This window comes from Pavona decussata, unplaced genomic scaffold (genome assembly GCF_977016875.1).
Source record: "Pavona decussata unplaced genomic scaffold, jaPavDecu1.1 SCAFFOLD_78, whole genome shotgun sequence".
In the NCBI taxonomy this organism is placed as follows: Eukaryota; Metazoa; Cnidaria; class Anthozoa; order Scleractinia; family Agariciidae; genus Pavona; species Pavona decussata.
Window position 1 is genome coordinate 2,781,246 of NW_028145496.1, and position 20,513 is coordinate 2,801,758.

Sequence of the window (20,513 nt, forward strand, 5' to 3'; positions counted from 1 at the left end):
GCAAGAAACTAGACAAAATATGTACAGTGCACTTGCAATGCGCTATTTAATTACTGTAGTCCCGTGTAAGGGGCAACATTGGGAAGGGTTTATCTGACAAACTCCGAAAGCTACAGAATAGAGCTGCTAGAATTGTTACTTTTTCTTGTTTTGACAACCGTTCAAGTGATCTGTTGGATGTTCTTGTCTGGGAAAAGACAAGACCCCCCCCCCCCCCCCCCTTTACATACATGCTCTCAAATAACATGAAATAAATTTTTTCCACAAGACTGAAGGTTGTCCCCTCCTTGTACAGTTTGCTGTAGCATCGTTAATACGATGGAACAAGAGAGAGATATGCATATACATGTATATTTTTTTCTTCTCACCTCTCCTGTCCCGCGTGACTCGTAGTGCGCGTTCACCTCGCGTTTTGCGCTCGCCCGCGAAACACACAAAAAATAACGCTTGTTCTGCGAGACCAGTCTGGTGTTTCTTCTATGGAAAAGTGCGTGTGCATTAATTAATAATTTGCTCGATGATTAAATTTAGATCATATTCTTTCGGCATACATTAAAACAGATTATGATAACCGGCTTTGTGGTCTCAAAACGGAATACTCTAGATCCTGGTGCGTCCTCAATGAACGTATGTTAAGATTGCTTGTAAATTCTGCTCCACGTTACTAACAGTAGCGGCCGCCTGAATCCTGTTATGTGCGTCATAATCGAAACCGTATATTTACACTGTCAAATTCTTCAACCGCGGAATACAATTTTGTTTACTGTCTTTATCACCACTGTTTTTGTTTGTAAAGGAAAATTGAGACGAGGCAATTACAACTTGATGACATGTATAAGTCGACCCATGAGTCTGTACATCTCTGGTCTACTTTCGCTCACACTTGGTACACCCCTAGTCGCTCTCTCACATAATTTGCGGGATTACTTGCTTTATCGGCATACCCGTCCTGTCGTGCTGTAGTCATAGCATTCCTTGCCCTTGCTCTTTCTCGCTGACGTCGTTTTTCTTCCATTCTTTCTGCTGCTTAGTTCTCTTTTCACGCGTGTTTGGACGTGATCTAATGACCCCCTTTCCTTCCAGATTATTGGCGTCGGCGGAGTCCGCCATCGTTAAAAAGCGTCGGGAAAGACTCGACCGAACACACTGTATTTAATTTTAAAGAAAGTGTTTAATATCGTAACTTCAATTTAATTTGTCTCATATTCCATCGGCCCTTTCTGGTCTATGACATTCAAACAGATTATGACGCCTTTCCTGGCCGCAAGGCGAAGAACCCTTGTGAGAGTATGTAAGGAATGCTAGGAAAATTTCCTAGCATTTCTCTGCGGTACTTACAGTAGACGCCCTGTGCGTCCCGTCATGAAAACGCTTCATCGCATTTATTTTTTAGCCTTTTCTACAAAATGAACGTTAAACCGTCCATTGTGGATTACGTTCCATTTCACAGCGACTACATCAAGAGAAGAACGATGACAAAATATTGGTTTTATTCAGCTATCATAAATGACAGTAACATTTTTCCACAATAGTGAGGTTTTTTTTCTTTTTTTTTTTTTCTTGTCAAAGGTCACTCACCAGACGCCATCCGGTTGCGCTGAAGCCAAGCTGATAACTTGAATTTCATGGAAGATGATGAAATCTTGTACTTGTTGATTCTCATGCGCTAAACACGGTTCCTTTTCTACAATTCCTCCATTTTAATTTCGCTGTTTCGCTCCTTACTATGGAGCAATCGAAGGATACGTCTGTACTTCTTAAAGTCGTTAATAGCTATGGACTACAAACAGATAATCCCCAAGCTTCGGAATTGCGGCGACGTACCATCAAACAAGCTGAGAAATCTGAGTACGTTTGTAAGGGCGAGGAAGTGCGCCTCGAACTGCATGGAAAAGGAATAACGGAAAAGTTGTCTCAACTCTCCCTCACCGAAAATGAAATGCTTCTAGTTCGTCTGCAACGCAGGCTACCGGCGGAGAAGAGCGGTCAACGCGCAGAGGGACAACGTCACAGACAACCAAAGGCAAGTTCAGTACAATGATACAATAATTTAGATTGAATGCTATTTAAACGTATCCTTGATATTTATGAAAATACCCCGGGTCAGTACATAGAAATCGATTTCATGTGGAATTTAAAAGAAGTAGTTTCTAAGTTTTTAAGTTACAGCTAAGAAAGATCCACTTTTCGAAAATAAATCGCTATCCACTCTCCAACGTTATTTTCACACTAGGGTGGAATGTTCAAATGCTGCGTATTATTGGTTGTACACTGGATGTGCGTGGAGATAATCTCGATTGCACAGATTGTAGTCATGAACGACCATGAACCGATCGCTAAGGTAGCGAGGCGCGTGTTCAGTCAAATTTAAATGCCAAAACATCGTCACGGACGGAAATCATTGTTTAATCGCAAACTAACGCACTTCTTTCAGTTAGTATGTGATTGTGTCTGCGATGATGTGCGATTTGAATTGTTAGTCCAACCAACTTGATAGATGATATCAGTAACTTGATCATTGATCGAACTCAATGGCGAATTCTGAGGGGTTTCTATCCCTAAGATATAACCATAACTTTCGTTTGAAAATATTTGATACTGAACATAAATTTAGAAGCAACGAACCATGCAATTTTAATGTAACAAGTAGAAATGGAACAGCCCTTGTAAAGAGCTCAGTGTTGTGTTGGGCACTCGCTTGGTTAAAGACTAGAGGTAACAAGACTCTCAGTTACATTTTTGTGTTTTCTTTACTTGGCTTTCTAAACTGATAGTGGCCACAGCTGCTCCTCTACAGCTGCATCTCGCTAACACAACTGAGACACTTAACTGTTCACAACTGCATTAAACAGGCAACAACTAACAATTCAACTCAAAAGTGAACTACATATAACCTTTGAGCCTATGAGCTCGAATGTTCGAAGTATGATACTCTGATTTTGCAGAAATGTTTCGGTTAACCGACCGTGTGAACTTTCAGTATTCCGTCTACTACTCAGCTAGGAAAACCCAAATAAACCTACACAACCATGCAGTTAAATAACAGGTATCCTATGAAAACCGGACCAAGGTCGGCAAGAAACTAGACAAAATATGTACAGTGCACTTGTAATGCGCTATTTTAATTACTGTAGTCCCGTGTATGGGGCAATATTAGGAAGGGTTTATCTGACAAACTCCAAAAGCTACAGAATAGAGCTGCTAGAATTGTTACTTTTTCTTGTTTTGACAACCATTCAAGTGATCTGTTGGATGTTCTTGTCTGGGAAAAGCTAGAATTGCAAAGACTAAACCTGCTGGTTGTTGGTTGTTGTTATGTATAAAGTCCATAATAATCTTTCCCCACCGTACTTGTGTCGAATTTTTACTAATGTTTCAAGTGTACATTCCTACAATCTTGAAAACCCCCAGTCAAATTGTTATATCCCCAGACCAAGAACCGAGTCTGCTTAAGGAAGACTACACTATGAAACAGGATCCCCTTGGAGATTAGGGAGCGACCCAATTTAAAAAAATTTCATTTTTCATTCAATGAGAAAGATTTTTTTGTGACCATTTTAATCAGTGAAAATTAACTTTTAAAGTTTTATTGTATTTATCCTTCAAGTTAGGTAGTTAGGTATGTATTGCAATGTATTGTACAAACAATAACGATTGATTGATTGGTTGGTTGAATGATTGATTGATTGATTGATTGATTGATTGATTGATTGATTAATTTATTGATAACAATATTTGCCAAGTTTGTCTATTTCGCCGAGGGCTATTGTTAAACGACCCAAACAATCATTCAACTAGAGGGCAACTCTTAATAACAGTGTTATGAAATTCAGTTATAATTCCAAGCGAACGCATCCAGAATTTAATGTTTTCTTGATTGGAACCGGAAACTAGAAATCGAAGGAAGTCGTTATTGCTACGAGTTCGTAGGCCGTAAGAGAACTTTCCATCTTTAACAGAGAGCTCCGCGAGCGGGCAAAAATGAACGAAATTCTGTGCTATAATTGGCTACCTGTTGCCCGTTCACTCAAAAGTACACAACCAATGCATCACTTGCAAGGTTTTCTTCGATTTTCTTGTGGTTATGGGGAAAATGCTCCCTAATACGTGCCGACACCTCTCAACATTTGCCGCCTGAAGGAAACGAGAGGGAGATAAAGTCATTTTGGTGCAGCGTGTAGATTTTGTTTTTGCTACAATGAAAGTACCGTCGAATCCGTGACTTGTTATAGATCTGTATGTGTTAAGTTATCTGACCTTGTTACAACGAGGTGGTGTGGGGGCTGTTTGGACGATGCCATTCATAAAAAAAATTTGACGTCAGGGTGCTCACCAAAAGTTGCATATACTGAGTCAGGTCTATCTAATATTGCAGCCAGAGTACATATTGCTAGGTTTTGTACTGCTGTAACTCATCCATATTCGCACAGGGTTGTTAAGAATTCTACAGCTACACCTACACTTGACCGCACTGGATTACCTTGTCTCTGAGAATATAAATTTTAATTAAAAGCCATTTTCTGATGTGTCCAATCTATTGTTTCTGAGATAACTGACGCCAGGATTGCAAGATAATGTTGGTCGCGTTTTCAGAAAACCTTCCGTTCTTGTTAGGTCACCGCATAAATGAGAGGCTAATAGGTTCACCTTTTTCCTAGTGGGTGTCGCTGATGACACCCCGAAAGTGGTAATAGCCTTTTGCTGGTTTAATCAACAGTAGGTACCAGGTTTGGTAGGTTTGCCTATAAACGTACTAGCAAAATTTCAATGTACCTTTTTTGCTTGACTCTTCACTAGAAATCTCCCAATCAGGCTAAAAGAAGGGAATGCAGAAAAGAAAAATGTTTTTCCAGTGGTCTATTTGTTAAGACGAGATGTAAACAAGTCAATGATTGGGCGATCAAATCTTAAATTAAAAAATTAAATTAAATTTATAAATTTGTACAGCTCATAATTCCATGACGAGATGATCAAATGCACTTTACAGTATGGGGACACTCTTCAGATCGAATTGGAATTTGGAAATGTTTGGTTTTGAGGAGAGGGAAAAACTGGTTTACCAGGAGAAAAACCTGTTAGAGGAAGGACGAGAACCAACAACAAACTCAAACCACATTGCGGCGATAGAGCGACATATCTTTGGTATATCGGTAATTGAAATGTTTGAATTCTGTATCTGCTACAGTATTCTCATATCCTAGTTATTGTGTCACTAACAAGATATTGTATTCAAAGCATTGGTCCATATTTGTGCGGTGACCCAACTACAGTCACGAGATTTTGTTCCACCCATATTGTTAGTATAACGGATTGCTGTAGTGTTTGTCACATTAAATACGAATGTGCAAGTTTGCACATTCTCCTCATAGGGCCTTCAGGGTCAAACGTACAGCTAATAACTCCAAGTTGCTAATGTGGTGGGATGATTCCTCTGGCGTCCATCTTACCCTGTTCTTTGGTCTCCAGTGCAACCTCCCAACTATGGGTTGATGCGGGTCGGTTTGGATGTGAAACTCAGGTTGATCTTGTAATATAAGTCTGCATGCAAAGTCCCCAGCCACCAGTGAAGCTCTTCCCTAGCTCTTAGAGAGGGCCATTGGAGTTCCAAATTGCCCTTGTAATCCCTCAGTCAATTAGCTTAATCTCTCTTTAGATTTCCGCGGTACTGAAGAGGGCCATACTCAATCCTCGAGAGACTTAAGACACTATCAGCCCAAGGCCTTTTACTTCAACCAGATTTTGAATTATGCATAGCTTTAGACAAGCATTTTTTCATTTTGTATTTTCGTTTTGTAGTCGGCTGAACATTTACTGTAATAGAAGTTATTGAGTACGAAACCCCATCTATATATAATGAAGATAAGTGACTTTTGTGTCGTTAGCACTCCAAGCAAAACAAAAAGAAAAAAAGGTTAATATTAATTTGCGGCAAAAACAAAAACATCACAAAAAGGAAAAAAGGAAAAAAAAATTGGCCTATATATATATATCCAGCCACGTGATCAAACTGCATGTAATCAAAGTAATATCTTGTAAATCATGCGTACTTTCCGGAGCTTATCTATTGAGAGAGAGAGAGAGAGAGAGAGAGAGAGAGAGAGAGAGAGAGAGAGAGAGAGAGAGAGAGAGAGAGAGAGAGAGAGAGAGAGAGAGAGAGAGAGAGAGAGAGAGAGAGAGAGAGAGAGAGAGAGAGAGAAAGAGAGAGAGAGAGTGTGTGTGTGCGTGTGTGTAGATGCAGACGGCACTCGTTGGATTTATTTGTTCTTCAAATGAGTGCGCAGACCTCAGGAAGTCTACAGCGTTTTTCTTGTGTCTACCGATACTGCGCAGATTAGATAAGGTGTACACTTCATTCCTCTCACCGAATGGTAATTTCGTACATCGTACCCAGATCGTATCTTCTTTCAGTTTTCTGAACTGTGAGAGATGTGGTCAAGGGCGCGATATTAGGCTGTATCAGTAGCAGAAAACAATACCGGCATCCACGAAGTTGAAAAATTTCTTTATTTGCAGGATGGTCATCTTAAGAATGATTGTCACAAAGGTCCGGAGAAACAAGAAGCTAAAAAAACTAAGAGAGAATCAGAAGCTGGAGGTAAATATCTAAATGTTGACAATTGAAGACACAAGTGGCATATCTGCATGAGTCGTAAATGTACGACCTTCAGCTTTCTGGATACGTGAAAAAATGCCCTTTTTATAAAAAGATAGAGTTCACGAACGCACAAGACCCCAGGGCCGGGTTGTTCGAAAGCCGATTAACGCTAATATACGATTAAAAGTTAACTGAAGTTTCCAGCTCGCTCTTTAAAAGTGGTTTTAAGGCCTAATTTTAAGTCAAAACTGAGGGCCAAAAATCTTTTGGAAGAATCTTTACCGATTAGCAATTAAACTCGAATCAAAGTTCACGTTAATCCAGGATTAGCTCAATCGGGCTTTGAACAACTGGGCCCTGGAGCTGCTATACTTGATTTTTTTCTATGGAAAACGTGCATTATTGGCGAAAAACGTCACTGTTTGCACCCACTCGAGCATCCATTTGTGAGAGAGTGTCCATGCCTTCCATGTCGACTAACTGTCGAAACACTTCTTAGCTCGACTCTAGAATTATCCCTAGAAAGCTCCATCGTCATTGACAAAATAGAAAAATACGTAGTAATTAATCAAACAAATATACAATGTCATTTAGCGTACGAGCAAACGTTTTTAACGGGGGGGGGGGGGGGGGGGGAGGATGGGGATATTTCAGTTATTGTAGCCTTTATTTATTTCTATCAAGTTCGCTAGCCCCGACGTTAGGATCAGTCTGCCGTCTGTAGTTTGAAGTTAATTTGGCCGTATAAAACTTGTTGGCCATGACTCCATGAGAAATCTCAACAAGATTAAACCTCGTTTCCAGGGTCCCCCGCCCCGTGTTTCAGGCTTATTGAGTTTTCCTTGAGTTGTTAAAGGCCGCAGGTCTAGAGGGTGATAATCAGGCCCTACTTGTCCAAAGAAAGGATAAATGGATACATAAGATAAATCACTATTCATCAGGGAAGATGCATTCGTTACAGTGCATTTTATCCTCCAAATAGTGGCTTTTCCATTGGATAATGTTACCGGCCGCTCTTTGAAGAACCATTGTAAAAAATGTAGCTGCAATATCATTTGTGACTAAGTGAATGACCATCGCATTTAGTCCGTTTTTTCAATCGCAATCTCATTATTGTAGTACTACTGTAGTATTACTAATTTCATTTCTTTTGTTGACAAGGTATGAAGCATAACAGGGATGTCAAAGGAGATAGAGCGTGTTCATGGAAGCAACTGAAAAAGAAAGAAGCAGCTTATAGTCGTGCACAATCAAAGGGCAAAGAAGGAAAGAACAGTGACCAATTGTTGCACCAACAGCTGAATACAAAAGTTAGCAACGCAAGAAGAAAGGCAAAGCTTCAAACAAAAACAAAAGAATCGCCTTCACAGAAGACGAGACGACAACAAAAATTGGTTCGCAATATTGGTGCACTACCAAATGAAGGGAAAGTTTGCTTAAAAGAACCGTTGAAAGATAAGAAAGGCGAAGATTTTTTGCGAACACCCTCGGGAAGCAAGAAAGAAGAGATTGATGGACAAGAAAAGGAACTGCAAGAGTTGGAGGAACAATTGACTGACTTGCAAAAACGACTAAAAGAAAAATGCATTCAAGAAATGGCTTTAAGGGAGCAGGTAAATGTGGACCGACATCGTATCACTGACCTGCAGGGTGAGTTGAGAGCCAACGAACAAGAAATGAGTACAATGTCAGAACAACTGAGTCACACGCGAGGTCAAATCCTTGAGAAGGACGGAAATATGGCAACTTTACAGAAGGAGATAGCTACAAGACAGCAACAACTTACTGATCTGCAAAATCAGTTGAGCGCAAAGGAAGAAGAAATAAGAATGACAAGAGAACAATTAACTAATTTTTCCAGACAAGGGGAAATATTGCAAAGGAAGCAGCAACGGGTCCGGGATCTTCAAAACAAGTTGAGAACAAACGAGCAACAAATAAGGAGGATGGAACTACAAATGACTGACTTGCGCGAACAGTTAGAAGTAAAAGACGCAACTTTACAAGAGGAAATAGCAGGACGACAACAAGTCATTGATCTGCAAAGCGAGCTGCGGAGTAAGGACGAAGAAATAAGAACAGTGGAACAACAATTGACTGACTTGCGCGAACAGTTAGAAGAAAAAGACACAAATCTGGTGACTGCACAAGATGAGGCTAGGGCAGAACACAAACGAGTCACTGATCTACAAAGACAGTTGACAACAAACGAGCAGGAAATGAGAACGATGGAACAACAAATGATTGAGTTCCGCGAACAGTTAGAAGAAAAAGACGCAACTTTACAAGAGGAAATAGAAACAGGACGACGACAAGTCATTGATCTGCAAAGCGAGCTGCGGAGTAAGGACGAAGAAATAAGAACAGTGGAACAACAATTGACTGTCTTGCGCGAACAGTTAGAAGAAAAAGACGCAAGCCTGGTGACTGCACAAGGAGAGGCTAGGGCCGAACACCAACGAGTCGCTGATCTACGAAGACAGTTGACAACAAACGAGCAAGAAATGAGAACGGTGGAACAGCAAATGATTGAGTTGCGCGAACAATTAGGAGAAAAAGACACAAACGTGGCGACTTTACAAAGAATGTTAAGAGCAGAACAGCAACATGTCAGCCGTCTGCAAAATCAGTTGACAATAAACGAGCAAGAAATGACAATCATGGAACAACGTCTAACCGACTTGCGAGAAGAAGGGGAACATCACCAGTTAAGAGTGGAAGAGCAACACGTACTTCGCCTGCAAGGAGCGAACGACGAAGAAGAAAATTCAGCAAATAATTCGGTCTGCTCAGCTGACTGGATCATAGACCGAAGCGAAATTGAAATTGGTGGAAAACAACTTGGACAAGGAGGGTGGGGGAGTGTTGTTGAAGGGAAATATCAACGCTGTGCTGTAGCCGTGAAGCAACTTTATGAATCTATTCTCTCGCCTTGTAATAGAAATAAATTCTTAAGAGAAATGAACATGGCTTCAAGATGCCACCATCCTTGCTTATTGCAATTCATTGGAGCAACAAATGACGAGGGAAACCCTTTGTTTGTCACCGAGCTCATGGAAACAAGTTTACGAGCGTTGTTAGACGAACGGCAACTCACTGATAGAGAAGTCTCCGTTATCGGTCTGGATGTAGCTCTAGCACTGAATTACTTGCACAAGGAGAAACCGAGGAAACCTTCCATCATTCACCGTGACATTAGCAGCGCTAATGTGTTGCTATGGCGACAGAAGGACCAATGGAGAGGCAAAGTATCAGATTACGGTAGTGTGAATTTCACACAGCAATCTAAAACGATTGCTCCTGGGGCCGCTATTTACAGCGCACCGGAAGCACTATCTATAAAACAAACAGCTAAGGTTAGTCCCGACGTCATTGGAATTAATTACGTTTACAGAGGCAGTAATTAGTAAGAGTAGAGTTTTGACCATTAATCTTTCTTTGGTGATGCTTTGATACTCATCCTTGAGCCAACACAAAAAGTCCTCAAAATTTTTTGACATATTATTACGTGTGCATTGAAATATTTTTACGTATTATACGTATTCTATTGGTAATATCAGAACTGGATCCAGAATGGCTGTGATCAGGTTAAAGTGAGTCTGAAATAACAGGTTCAAGGAGTTGGATCTAGATTGAGTAAAATTCCGTTAAATGTTTGGAAGCGTCGTCTTAAGACCCTCATAACTGACTGTGATCATGAAAATTTTCGCCATTAGCATTACTTAGTTATTTTGTAGACCGTGTTGCAACATCGTACGGTCGTTGCCTCTAAGATGTTTGTTGAACCGGCCATTGTAGCTGGTCATGACTCTACCACCGAGGCAATACAGTTCCTTTACAAGCCATCCTTTGTTATCCTGTCTTCTCCTCAGTCAGTGGCGTCGATAGAAGATCATCAAAAGTAACAAACGACGCTCAATCTGGTTGAGGCAGCTTGCAGCTGATAACTGAATGTTTCATTTATTCTAAGAAGTCAAATCTATCTGAGACTTATTCTGAGACCCCCCTCCCTCCCGTCCCCAACTCGATATTTTATCGTTGCAACAATAGTAAGGGGGAAGTGGAGTGTTGACAGAAAGGGGAAATTATATTATAAGGTACGAGAAAGTGATTAGCTTTACCAAGTATCTTTCCGGCATGATTGTAGTCGCATATCAGGAAGATTTGTCCAACTTTGGTGAAATATAACGTCCCTAATTTTGGCGATAAGTCTTGGTTAAAGGTTGCCGTTGATATTTCAGATTGATGTTTACAGCTTTGGAGTCCTTCTTTGTGAAATGTGCATCCGGGAACTGCCAGATCGTGAAAGGCGCGAAGAACAAGTTGCACGTATATCGAGCCACGTGTTTCAAAGTCTAGCGCGACGTTGCCTTGAAAGGGAACCTAATCTCAGACCAAACATGGAGGAAATCATTAATGACCTTGAGCAGTTTAATAGCACGTCATAATTGCTATTGTGTGGAAAGGAGACAGTATGTTTGACTATAACTATCAGTCCAAGAAACAAGTTTGTTTGAATTTTCTCTTTCAATCCAAGAATGGTAACTTTGTTTTGCAAATGATCCTCCATACAAGGAACATTCCGCTAATATAGGAAGAGAACTATTTTAGTAAGTTAGAAAATGATTTATTCTGTTGAAAGAGTCACCTTAGGACCGGCTCTCTAAAAGGCCAGTTGTGAAGTACCGAGTAGTTACATACCACCCGCGAAAGGAAGTGGCATTTTTAGGACTTGTAAACACTGCACTTTATAGAAATAAATTTTGTTAAAGGGCATCACAACAATAGCCTATTTTGATTAGTTTTGATTTCATATTTTTTTACCTTAGTTACAATCTTGTTTACAATGTTTATCTATGTTTTGATTGGGTTTGTAATCGGACCTTTTGGCATCATGCACCACGCGTATATTAAAAAGCGGTTAGCGTCCTTTTTTGCCAGAGCATCATATGATTTCGTATTGTCTAGTATCTTCGTTTTGTGTTCTTAACCTTTGGCTTAAGCGGGACCGAGATGTAAGTACGTTTTGTTATTTTGTTTAGATTAGTTTTAGTAATGGGCGAAAGTACGCAAGTGAACACAAAGCGAGGATTGATTGATTGGAATCGTTTCTTAATTTGAGTTGATTCAAGAGTAAACGCCCACATTTCATGTTAGAGAACGCTAGGCTTTCATGGATTTGCATTTATCATGGAATTATCAAGATTATTAATTGATACTAGTTTAGCTTTTTAAGCTAGTTTAAACTGATTTGTTTATGTAATTCTTGTCGCATTATCGCCGTAAAGAGATTAGGTCGCTTTTCATCCAAATTGATTGAGATCTGTTACATTGTATTTCAGTTTACGGTCGTTAGCCAGGTCGTTGGTTATATTCGTGGTTGTGGTTTGAATTGGTTTCTTTCAAATTTTTGCAATAAATCGCCGTTAACCGTCAACTTTGGTTTTCCGTGGTTCTTTGCATGCTACTCGATCGACCCGTAAAATAGTCCCTATAATTTGCCGCGACAAAACGCACATATCGTTCTTTCGGAAATATTTTAGTGCTAGTCGCTGCAAGTGTTACAAATTTTTTTCCATTTAGTGTGAAAATAGAGAAAACTATTATTTCTATTGAAGTTTAAAAGCAGTTTGGATGCTTTTCAATGAAAACCTCTTCAATTTTTTGCTTTTCAAATGACATTTTCCTGAAGTAGGAGCCCATTAGCGGAGTGTCGTGTCAAAACGATCTGTGAAAAAGCCGCGGCATAGGCCTCGGTATAAGAGCTGTACGCTCCGAGTAATAAACTCCTTCCTGGAGAGCTTATACCACCTCCGGAAAAATCCTCGGACATAAGCATTTTTGAAAATAATCTGACTAATGCCCGACGGCGGGAACAAACGAGATGTTCAAATTCCCCGTGGTACAGTTAAAAAGAATTTGATTTCTTCCGTTCCTGGGCTTACCTTCATTCTAATGAAAGCTATACTAATTCATACAAACTGCTGCCTCGAATAAGTCCTATTTCTCAGTATTGTCGCAGTCACCATTCATTCTGTGGATCTGCCATCTCATTTATGTCCTCCTTAAACAAAGTTAATTTGCCGATGAACGTTTCAGTGAAAAGCTATCAAAGTTACAGAGGTGTGGAGTGAAATCATTGGGGCATTGTCCGCCCTGGAGAGACAATGAAAATACCCACTAATGCCCGGGAGGATAGACCCTGAAGGAATTGACAGATGCGTTAGTAATTGATTTACTCCAGATTAGTTTATCGTGTCACCTTTAAAGCCAATCACCCAACAAGAATTGTTTCGAAGCGACGGTGTAACATGTGAATTCTTTTATTTGTTTGTTTCTGATTGGATATTGAATGCAATCTATTGTTCTTTCAGTCGGTGCAGTTTTTCAAAAATCTTGTAAAAAGGTTCTAATTAACAATTAGATTATGAGCTCGAGATTTCTATCGCGTGATAGTTGATGAGGGCGAAGCCCGAATCAACTATCACGCATAGAAATCTCGAGCTCATAATCTAATTGTTTTAGTATAAATCTACTTGTCGTTCAAAACTAAACAAGTAAATTATCTATATCCTCATTGCAGACACTTCGAAAACGCGAAGAAGCGGGCGCCATTTTGTTGAAAATCGCTACTCACTGATCTATCACAGAATAGATAGCGAGTAGCGTAGCCAATCAGAGAACGGCATTCGTGATAGAACATTAGTAGATTTATACTAATGGCTGCCATTATCAAATAGTAGTGACATTTACATCGTAGGTTTTATACTTATATATTACACAATAGACCTTGAGTATTTTACAGCTAGCATTTGACTGCCGTGATGCTGACTGAATATAGGAACGGATCGGAACATTCATTTGATAGTTCTACTGAGGATTTCCCCCAAATCGGTATAATGTGAGTTCCAGTGAAAGTACCCACGTGACCTAGCCGTTACGCCCTGTCACTCACGCGATACAACAAGTAGCGCTGTGTTACAATCTAGGCACCGAAATATGGCACTAGTAGATTATTATATGTCTAGTAAAGAGCGGTTTCGAACTGAGTGTCGTAAACTCAAAACCAAAGTAATCACTCTGGCGAATCGCAGCAGATGTAAGCAACACAACTAGCCAATCAGAATTCGACGCAAATACAAGTAACTGGCGCCAAGCGCGGGAAAACGTGTACGGCGAGAATACAATTGGGTTTTGGTTTGCATTCCCATTGGTTGAGAAAGTGGCGCGAGTTTTGTTAACCAATCACAGAGCGTAGTAATGTAAAACCAAAGCAAACGCGAAATTACTTTCAACACTCAATTGAAAACCGCTCTATAGCGCCGCCAGTAATTCATTAATTAGTCCATGGTCTAACGAGACACCTATATGGCCGGCCCATCGGATGTTTGATTTATAATTAATTCTTCAGTTAATTCTTATTGTTACCATCCCTCCCGGGCTCACTCTCAGGGATTTGATTCGTCTTTTATTATACTTGACGTTTTGTTTCCCATCCCGGAACTTTTTGCACCCAATAAAATTAATCATAACCGCTTGGTTCTGTAAGAAAGTAAAAATATCTAATTCTTTATTTTGGTATCACAAAAATAATTACACTGAACTTCCCCTTTAAAGTGCAACATAAGTATCACCTTTCTAGATTCTGTGGATATCGAAGAGTTTTCTAGGCTAAGCGGGTGCCAACTCCAAAGAGTTGGAGTGTTCGACACCATTCAGTATCAATCCATGTCAATAACCTCGGCACGAGAAGTTATTTCAACTTTGTCCCCTCTCTATTTCCCTCGGAAAAATAACGCTGGAAAAATGTTTTACTGTTGGGTGAAAAAGGCCAACTTCAAGTGTTCCAAAAAGAAGAGTGGTAACATAGGGACCGCGTAAATGGAGTGGCTGGGGGGTGGGGGGGGGGGTGGTTTTGGCCTCCACCCACTTTTGTGCTGTCAAAAATAACAATAAACTAAAGTAGCAAAAACTTTTCAGAAGAAATCTAATTAGTTCGTAACGGACAAAAGTTACAATGACCATAAGCGAAGTCGACGAACTGGCAGACACAACGAGTAACCAACATATCCTGCGACGAAGCAAGACTATTACAGGCAGATATACTTTAAATCTATTGACTTTATGGTGAACGCTATTTAGTAGCGTTTTGATCAACCAAGCTTTGCTGCATATGCAAAGATGGAGTCTCTTTTATTTAAGGCTCCCAACTCACAGGACAACTCCAGAGAATGTTAACTGGAATGTTAACTGCCCAGCTAAAAGTTTTGAAAGGTGATTTTTTGTGTTTTGACGACATCGTAGTTAAAATCAAACAGTTCCCTATCCCAGAAAGAAAAATGATAAACGAAGTTAGTTTCAGTATGCAAACTTTTATTGGTATTAAAATCCGGCAACAAGTGCATCTGGTGAAAGATCCTTTTCCACTGCCTGAAGATTGAAACTCCGGCATGGACTTTACTCAACAATAACACAAGAGCGATTTAGCAGCCTGAAAATATTAAACAGTCATAAGGAAAGAAAAGACAGACTTTCTCTACTCAGATAGTTCTAACGAATTTGCCAACCATAACGATAACAGAAAGAGAAATTTTGGTATCTTTAAAGGTCTGAAATGCGCGAAAATTTTCATTACTGAGTGGCTGCTTCAATCTACCTACATATGTAGAGAGTGGGGAATTTACACTTTTTGAAGCCCTAACCGGTGAAGCATTTGACTGTCAACCTAGTGGAGAACTTGATCAACATTCTTTATAAAAGTCAATGCCCGGGGGTTTGCCCCTCCCCTCTCCCCCCCCCCGGGGGGGGGGGGCGTTCTTAGATTTGACGGATACATGAGGTACAGTAGTTTACAAGTTTACACAATAATTTTAATAATGCATCGTAAACGGTTGTTGTCTTTTTTGTGGCAAAGGCTTGTTTTAGTCGCGGAATGTCACTCGATTAAGTTCTTCCTACTGTTCAGGACCGTTTCCAAAAAATATCCATTTCAAGTCCTTGAATAATGACACATGCGTGGGATGAGCCAAGAACTGACGAGGAATTCAAAGAACTTTATGAATTAGGCGAGCATTGCCCTAGGCACCAGAGGTTTCCCCCAATTTCCTTTCCTCACTTCTGTGAATCGCCGTGAGAAGAAACCAGCTTTAATGTTAACAGCGGGATGGGGATGCGAGTCTCCATCCTGAAAGAATCCCTGAAAGCCGCCAAGCCAAGGCTTCGCAGCCCGTCCCCGGGTCTCCCCGGCCTGATACCCGCGCTCGTTCCCAAGCTCCTTCCCAGGAAAAAGTTCAACATGGCCTCAAACGAAAACCTACTTCCTGACATTGAAACACAAAAGAGAGAGATGACAGAACTCATGAAAAAGCCATTAGTTGAAGGTGACAGCTGGTAAGTTTGAGAGGACTACTTTTGATGACAACGCACTGATAGTTTAATTTTGACGTATGTGGAAATACGAAGTCTCTATATACGCTTAGTTCTATCTTCTGTCTAATTAACTTGTATAAGACAGTTTACATACAGCTATTTCAATTGACGTTGTCGGATCAAAGCTTAAAGCTTAAAGACATCTTCAAAGAGGCTGCCACCTCATCCATTTGATATCCTAACATTTCTTTCATCCAAATGGCTCGCCATTGTATATCTTCACTGGACCGACGAGGCATAGCTGATTTGGATGAACTTATGCGTGGTTCAATTCTACCTGTTAGCATGGCATCCCCCCCGGGCACCCCCCTGGGCTTTGTGTACTTGACGTTCTATCCCCCACCCCCCGGGCTCACAGAAAGAGACAATTCCTCACCCCCGGGACTCATGACATGGACCAAAAATGACAAAACAAACAAACAAACAAACAAACAAACAAACAAAACCAGGAACCTGAAAAATCTTAAACTTTTAGAACAATTATCCCCCTTCTGAAGTCAAGCGAGTTGAATGAGAGTCTTAACTAAAAGAGACTCCATCTCTGCATATGCAGGATATGTGAGTTACTCGTTGTGTCTGCTAGTTCGAACTCAACCCACACACTAATACATCAGAGGGGCGTTTCAACCAAACTGCCTCGAAAATTGAATTGTATCTCTACAAAACAACTCTTAAATTCCTAGAAACAATGTGGAATAACGTCTTTTGTATTTTCAGTGCAAATAAATTGCCTTTCTACAAGAAGATCAAAATGTTTAACTCAGTATATTTACAACATTAAAACTGCACCTGAAAAAAGCTGAAGAGAGTGAATTCTTCAGAATTTTTCTTCTGGAGGAAATCCTTTACTCTTTTATGTTTTGAACTTTAATACCTTCAAACACAGCTTTCAGCTTCAACGGATTATTTTGGTCCAGCCATTCGCTAACGTACTCAATGGACTTGCCAGCGAAAAACGTGGCCTTTTCCGCGTGGTTAGCCGCCATTGTGTCACCCCATAAGTCCTTGCACAAGTAGTTATTTCGACTTGCCCCGCCCCCCCTACCGCTGGGCAAGACTGCTTGAGGAAATTCCAGACCCATGGGCCAGACGGGCTGGATTTTCCTGGGGGTGTGCCCAGGGGGGGATGGTAACAGGTAGAATTGAACTACGCATTATTCATAAAAAAATCCACAGAATCTAGAGGTCTTGTCTCACAGCTTTATACTTTGATCCAACAACGTTAATTGAAATAGCTGTATGCAATGTAGCAAATGTTTTACCCAAGAAACTCAGCTTTAATTTATGGAAGTTACTGCGGAATACCCTGTGATATCAAGCTATATCCCTAAAAAAGCTGAATACGTAGATGTGCAGTCACTCTTAGATCGCACTTAAGAAGAAACAGACACATTTAAGGCCGTGCCAAGGTTTGGCAGGTGAGGACTGGCTTCGCAGCTTTGCGGCTTCGCAGCCCTATCTCGTTTGGCTGAAGTGGCTGAGCGGCTACACGGCTTAACAGTGAGCGGGACCACCCCTTCCCTCTGTGATCTCTTTAGGTTGATTGAAGTGGCTAAGCAGCTATGCAGTGGGACTGTGTAGCTTTGTAGTCAGTACCTTGTAGGTGGTTAAGAGTTACTGGCAGGGTATTCTGTATCTATCCTATAATATTTTTAGGAATTTAGCTACCTGTAAATTGACTTTGTTCTCATCATTTAATAAACCTTTAATTTGATGCCTTGATCTGTGACATAAGAAATATAATTCCTTACTTTTTGTCATGCACTAACTGAAACCCGAGGATAGTAACAAAAAAAGTAAACCAGTTTTGATTGAGCTTTCATTGCAATCATGACCGTACAACGCCCTACACAGAAATATGATTTAGTTATATTTGCTCTGAAAATGTTGTGTTGATACACGCATCTAAATTAGCTTACACAGAAGAAGTGCAGCCAGACTGTCTCTCATCTAATAGTCTATTTAAGGCTAGTGGAAGAGTCTTCTAAGTGATGATTTTGGGTCAAATGTTTTTTTTTTGGTGCAAAAGTGCCTAGCGATAGCAGGGACTCTTTGCATTTGCAGTTTTTCTTGAGGTTTTTGGTTCAAACTCTTTTATTTTTTATTATTTTTTTCTACTTCCTCTCTGGTAGGGGTGTAGAATGGTCCTTGAAAAATAATGGATCTCTGCAAATTTTCCACGTCTGTCCTCAGAATCTTGAGTCCGTAAGAAATATAGTGTGTTTCAGAATCTTGTATTTTGAAATTTGAGTCTATTCTTGCAACTCACTCGTAAGCAAAGTAAAAGATTATTTTGGTCTGAATGAATCACCATAAAGCAACAACAATAAGACTGCACACGAATGACCACAATAAATGGCTCAACGTTGCTTTTGCCACTGTAGAAAATATGGTTTGGATAAATTCTCCTGATAAATTGCCCTCTTATGCCTGCTGGGTTGTCTAGAACACAATAAATTAAGCTATAAGTCTGGCTATAAGTGAAGCTAAATGAGTGTGTGACCTTCAAAACTATAACAGGTGTGGTGTTACTTCAAAAGTAACTAGCCTGGCTGTGATAAAAAGATGCATGTCTAAACTTTAATACAAATCCAGCTGGTTCCGAATGATCGAGAAATAATTTCTAGTTTGAGACAAAGTGCTGTAAAAGTCTTGCACTCACATTTATTTCTAGAACACGACATCTCATGAAAAAAAATTCAGTCTAGGTCTTGGATTTTAAATGAGGGTTTTGGCGTCTCGACAAGTCTTGGATTTTACCACTCTATACCCCTTCTGGTTTTGATGATTCTAACACAGCATGAAAGAACCCACCCTAAACATCAGCCTTTAAAATTTAAAGCATAATTAAATTAAATTAATTAAAAAAATAATCACTTTATTTAAGTTTCAATGTATTTAGCACAGAGCACTAATTGGGGACACTTTCCAAATCGAATTGGAATTCCAAAATATTCCATTGACTTGTGCCATGGTCAATTAATTTCTTGATCTATTAGACTATATTGACATTTGTTTAACTGCATTTTGAGCTCATCAAAGTGAAATCAACAACTTACCTTATTAACAAGGAATAACGGGAAAAAAAATTAAACTAATACTTGTCAGGGACCATGGCATGTTAGAAAACGATACTAATCTGGTTGCCAATCAAAAACAAAGGTCATAACATAAGAAGTCTTGATATTTCCCCTTTCTTTTGTAAAATAAATATTCATATAGTATGAATCATATGCCTGTATTTTTGGTGTCATAAGAAAGCCTAAAAAAATTCAGGTTTTCAGTCAGTCAGTACTTTTGAAATTTGAATTGAGTTTTGAAATTTACATGTCAGTTTTGAACATTGCTGGCGAGATTTCAGAGTTCCTATAGAAATTTCCCAAGTTTATTGATGGTACAAAGCTATGAATGTTTCTTTACCAGCTCTCAGTTGGGTTCATGGAACTCAGCTAGAGCATTTAGCAATCCACCAGCATTATGTATTTCAAAAATAACAAACGTTCCGAAGTATATTTGAATTTTTTTGTTCAGTTAATGTGTCTTTTTCAGAAAGAAGGGATTGAAAAGTATAAAACAGGTCTCATTTATCTCCTTTTCAGTTTCCCTTGGAATAATGAACACAATGTTATTATAATAATTTTATTATTGTTGTTTCTGAAGGTATCTTGTTGACTGTCGGTGGTTTAAACAATGGAAGAGGTTTGTTGGATTTGATACATGGGATCAGTTTGGTGTTGGTGATGTGTCGAACAATCCTGGCCCTATTGATAATTCAAGTCTTTTTCAAGGTAAGGAAAATATTTGATATGGCTGCATCTATCTCATTCAAGGGATATTGGGTCACTGTGGGCAATTGAAAGGTATTGTTTGCATGTACGATTAATGATATTTACCAAAAAGTAACAATTTTTAATATGGTAGCAGTGGTTTGTGTTTCAGTTACATCCTTCATGATTGAATTTTTACACTTCAGTTTCACACATTTTTGTTGAATTTCCTAACAATGTAAGAGATGTGCATACTTATTGATTTTAAATCATGTAGTTCAGGCAGCATCATCTTTTCAAATTAACCTTAATTTTACAGATGGGTAGTCTGTTTGAATTGTTCAGTTTAATCCATTTAGATAATTTTATAGCAGTCTCCATCATTCCTTAGACATGTAGATGTGCAAAAATGTCTGCATTCTATTAAAGTATCAAGATTAATTCTTAGAATTATTTCCTGCACCAATTCGATCCGATCAATAATTATTGTTATAAATAAATCTAGTGTTTGGGGTTGCTTAATAACTCACTCCTTTCCTTTACGTTTTACTTGGTTGTAGGTTGTTGTCTATTTTATTAATATATGTAAGTTTCCAAGCAGTTGATTTGTGAACCAAATAAAGGACAAATCTCGGGTCAACTGATCCATGCCATTTAAGTCCTGGGGTTAAAACTTTGAAGTTAATTCATGCAAAGCCATGGGAAAGTCCAGAGCTGAAGGA

General features: G+C 39.5%; 2 protein-coding genes and 1 pseudogene across 3 annotated transcripts in view; all 3 read left to right on the forward strand.

Moving 5' to 3' along the window:
* Nucleotides 1-20,513, forward strand: part of LOC146476342 (putative serine/threonine-protein kinase drkB) — a 214,446-nt gene that overhangs the window by 62,471 nt on the left and 131,462 nt on the right. The gene's annotated exons all lie outside the window — the stretch shown is intronic.
* Nucleotides 6,462-12,015, forward strand: LOC146476347 (uncharacterized). Its single transcript, XM_085114904.1, has 3 exons — nucleotides 6,462-6,595; nucleotides 7,757-9,951; nucleotides 10,837-12,015. The coding sequence occupies exons 2-3, from the start codon at nucleotides 7,759-7,761 to the stop codon at nucleotides 11,041-11,043; spliced, it is 2,400 nt and encodes a 799-aa protein (XP_084971030.1). The 5' UTR covers nucleotides 6,462-6,595; nucleotides 7,757-7,758; the 3' UTR covers nucleotides 11,044-12,015.
* Nucleotides 15,857-20,513, forward strand: part of LOC146476348 (uncharacterized) — an 83,484-nt pseudogene continuing 78,827 nt past the window's right edge. Inside the window, exons 1-2 of the transcript XR_014865689.1 lie at nucleotides 15,857-15,985; nucleotides 19,685-19,812. The product of XR_014865689.1 is annotated as an uncharacterized LOC146476348 (transcript). The remainder of the gene's footprint in view (nucleotides 15,986-19,684; nucleotides 19,813-20,513) is intronic.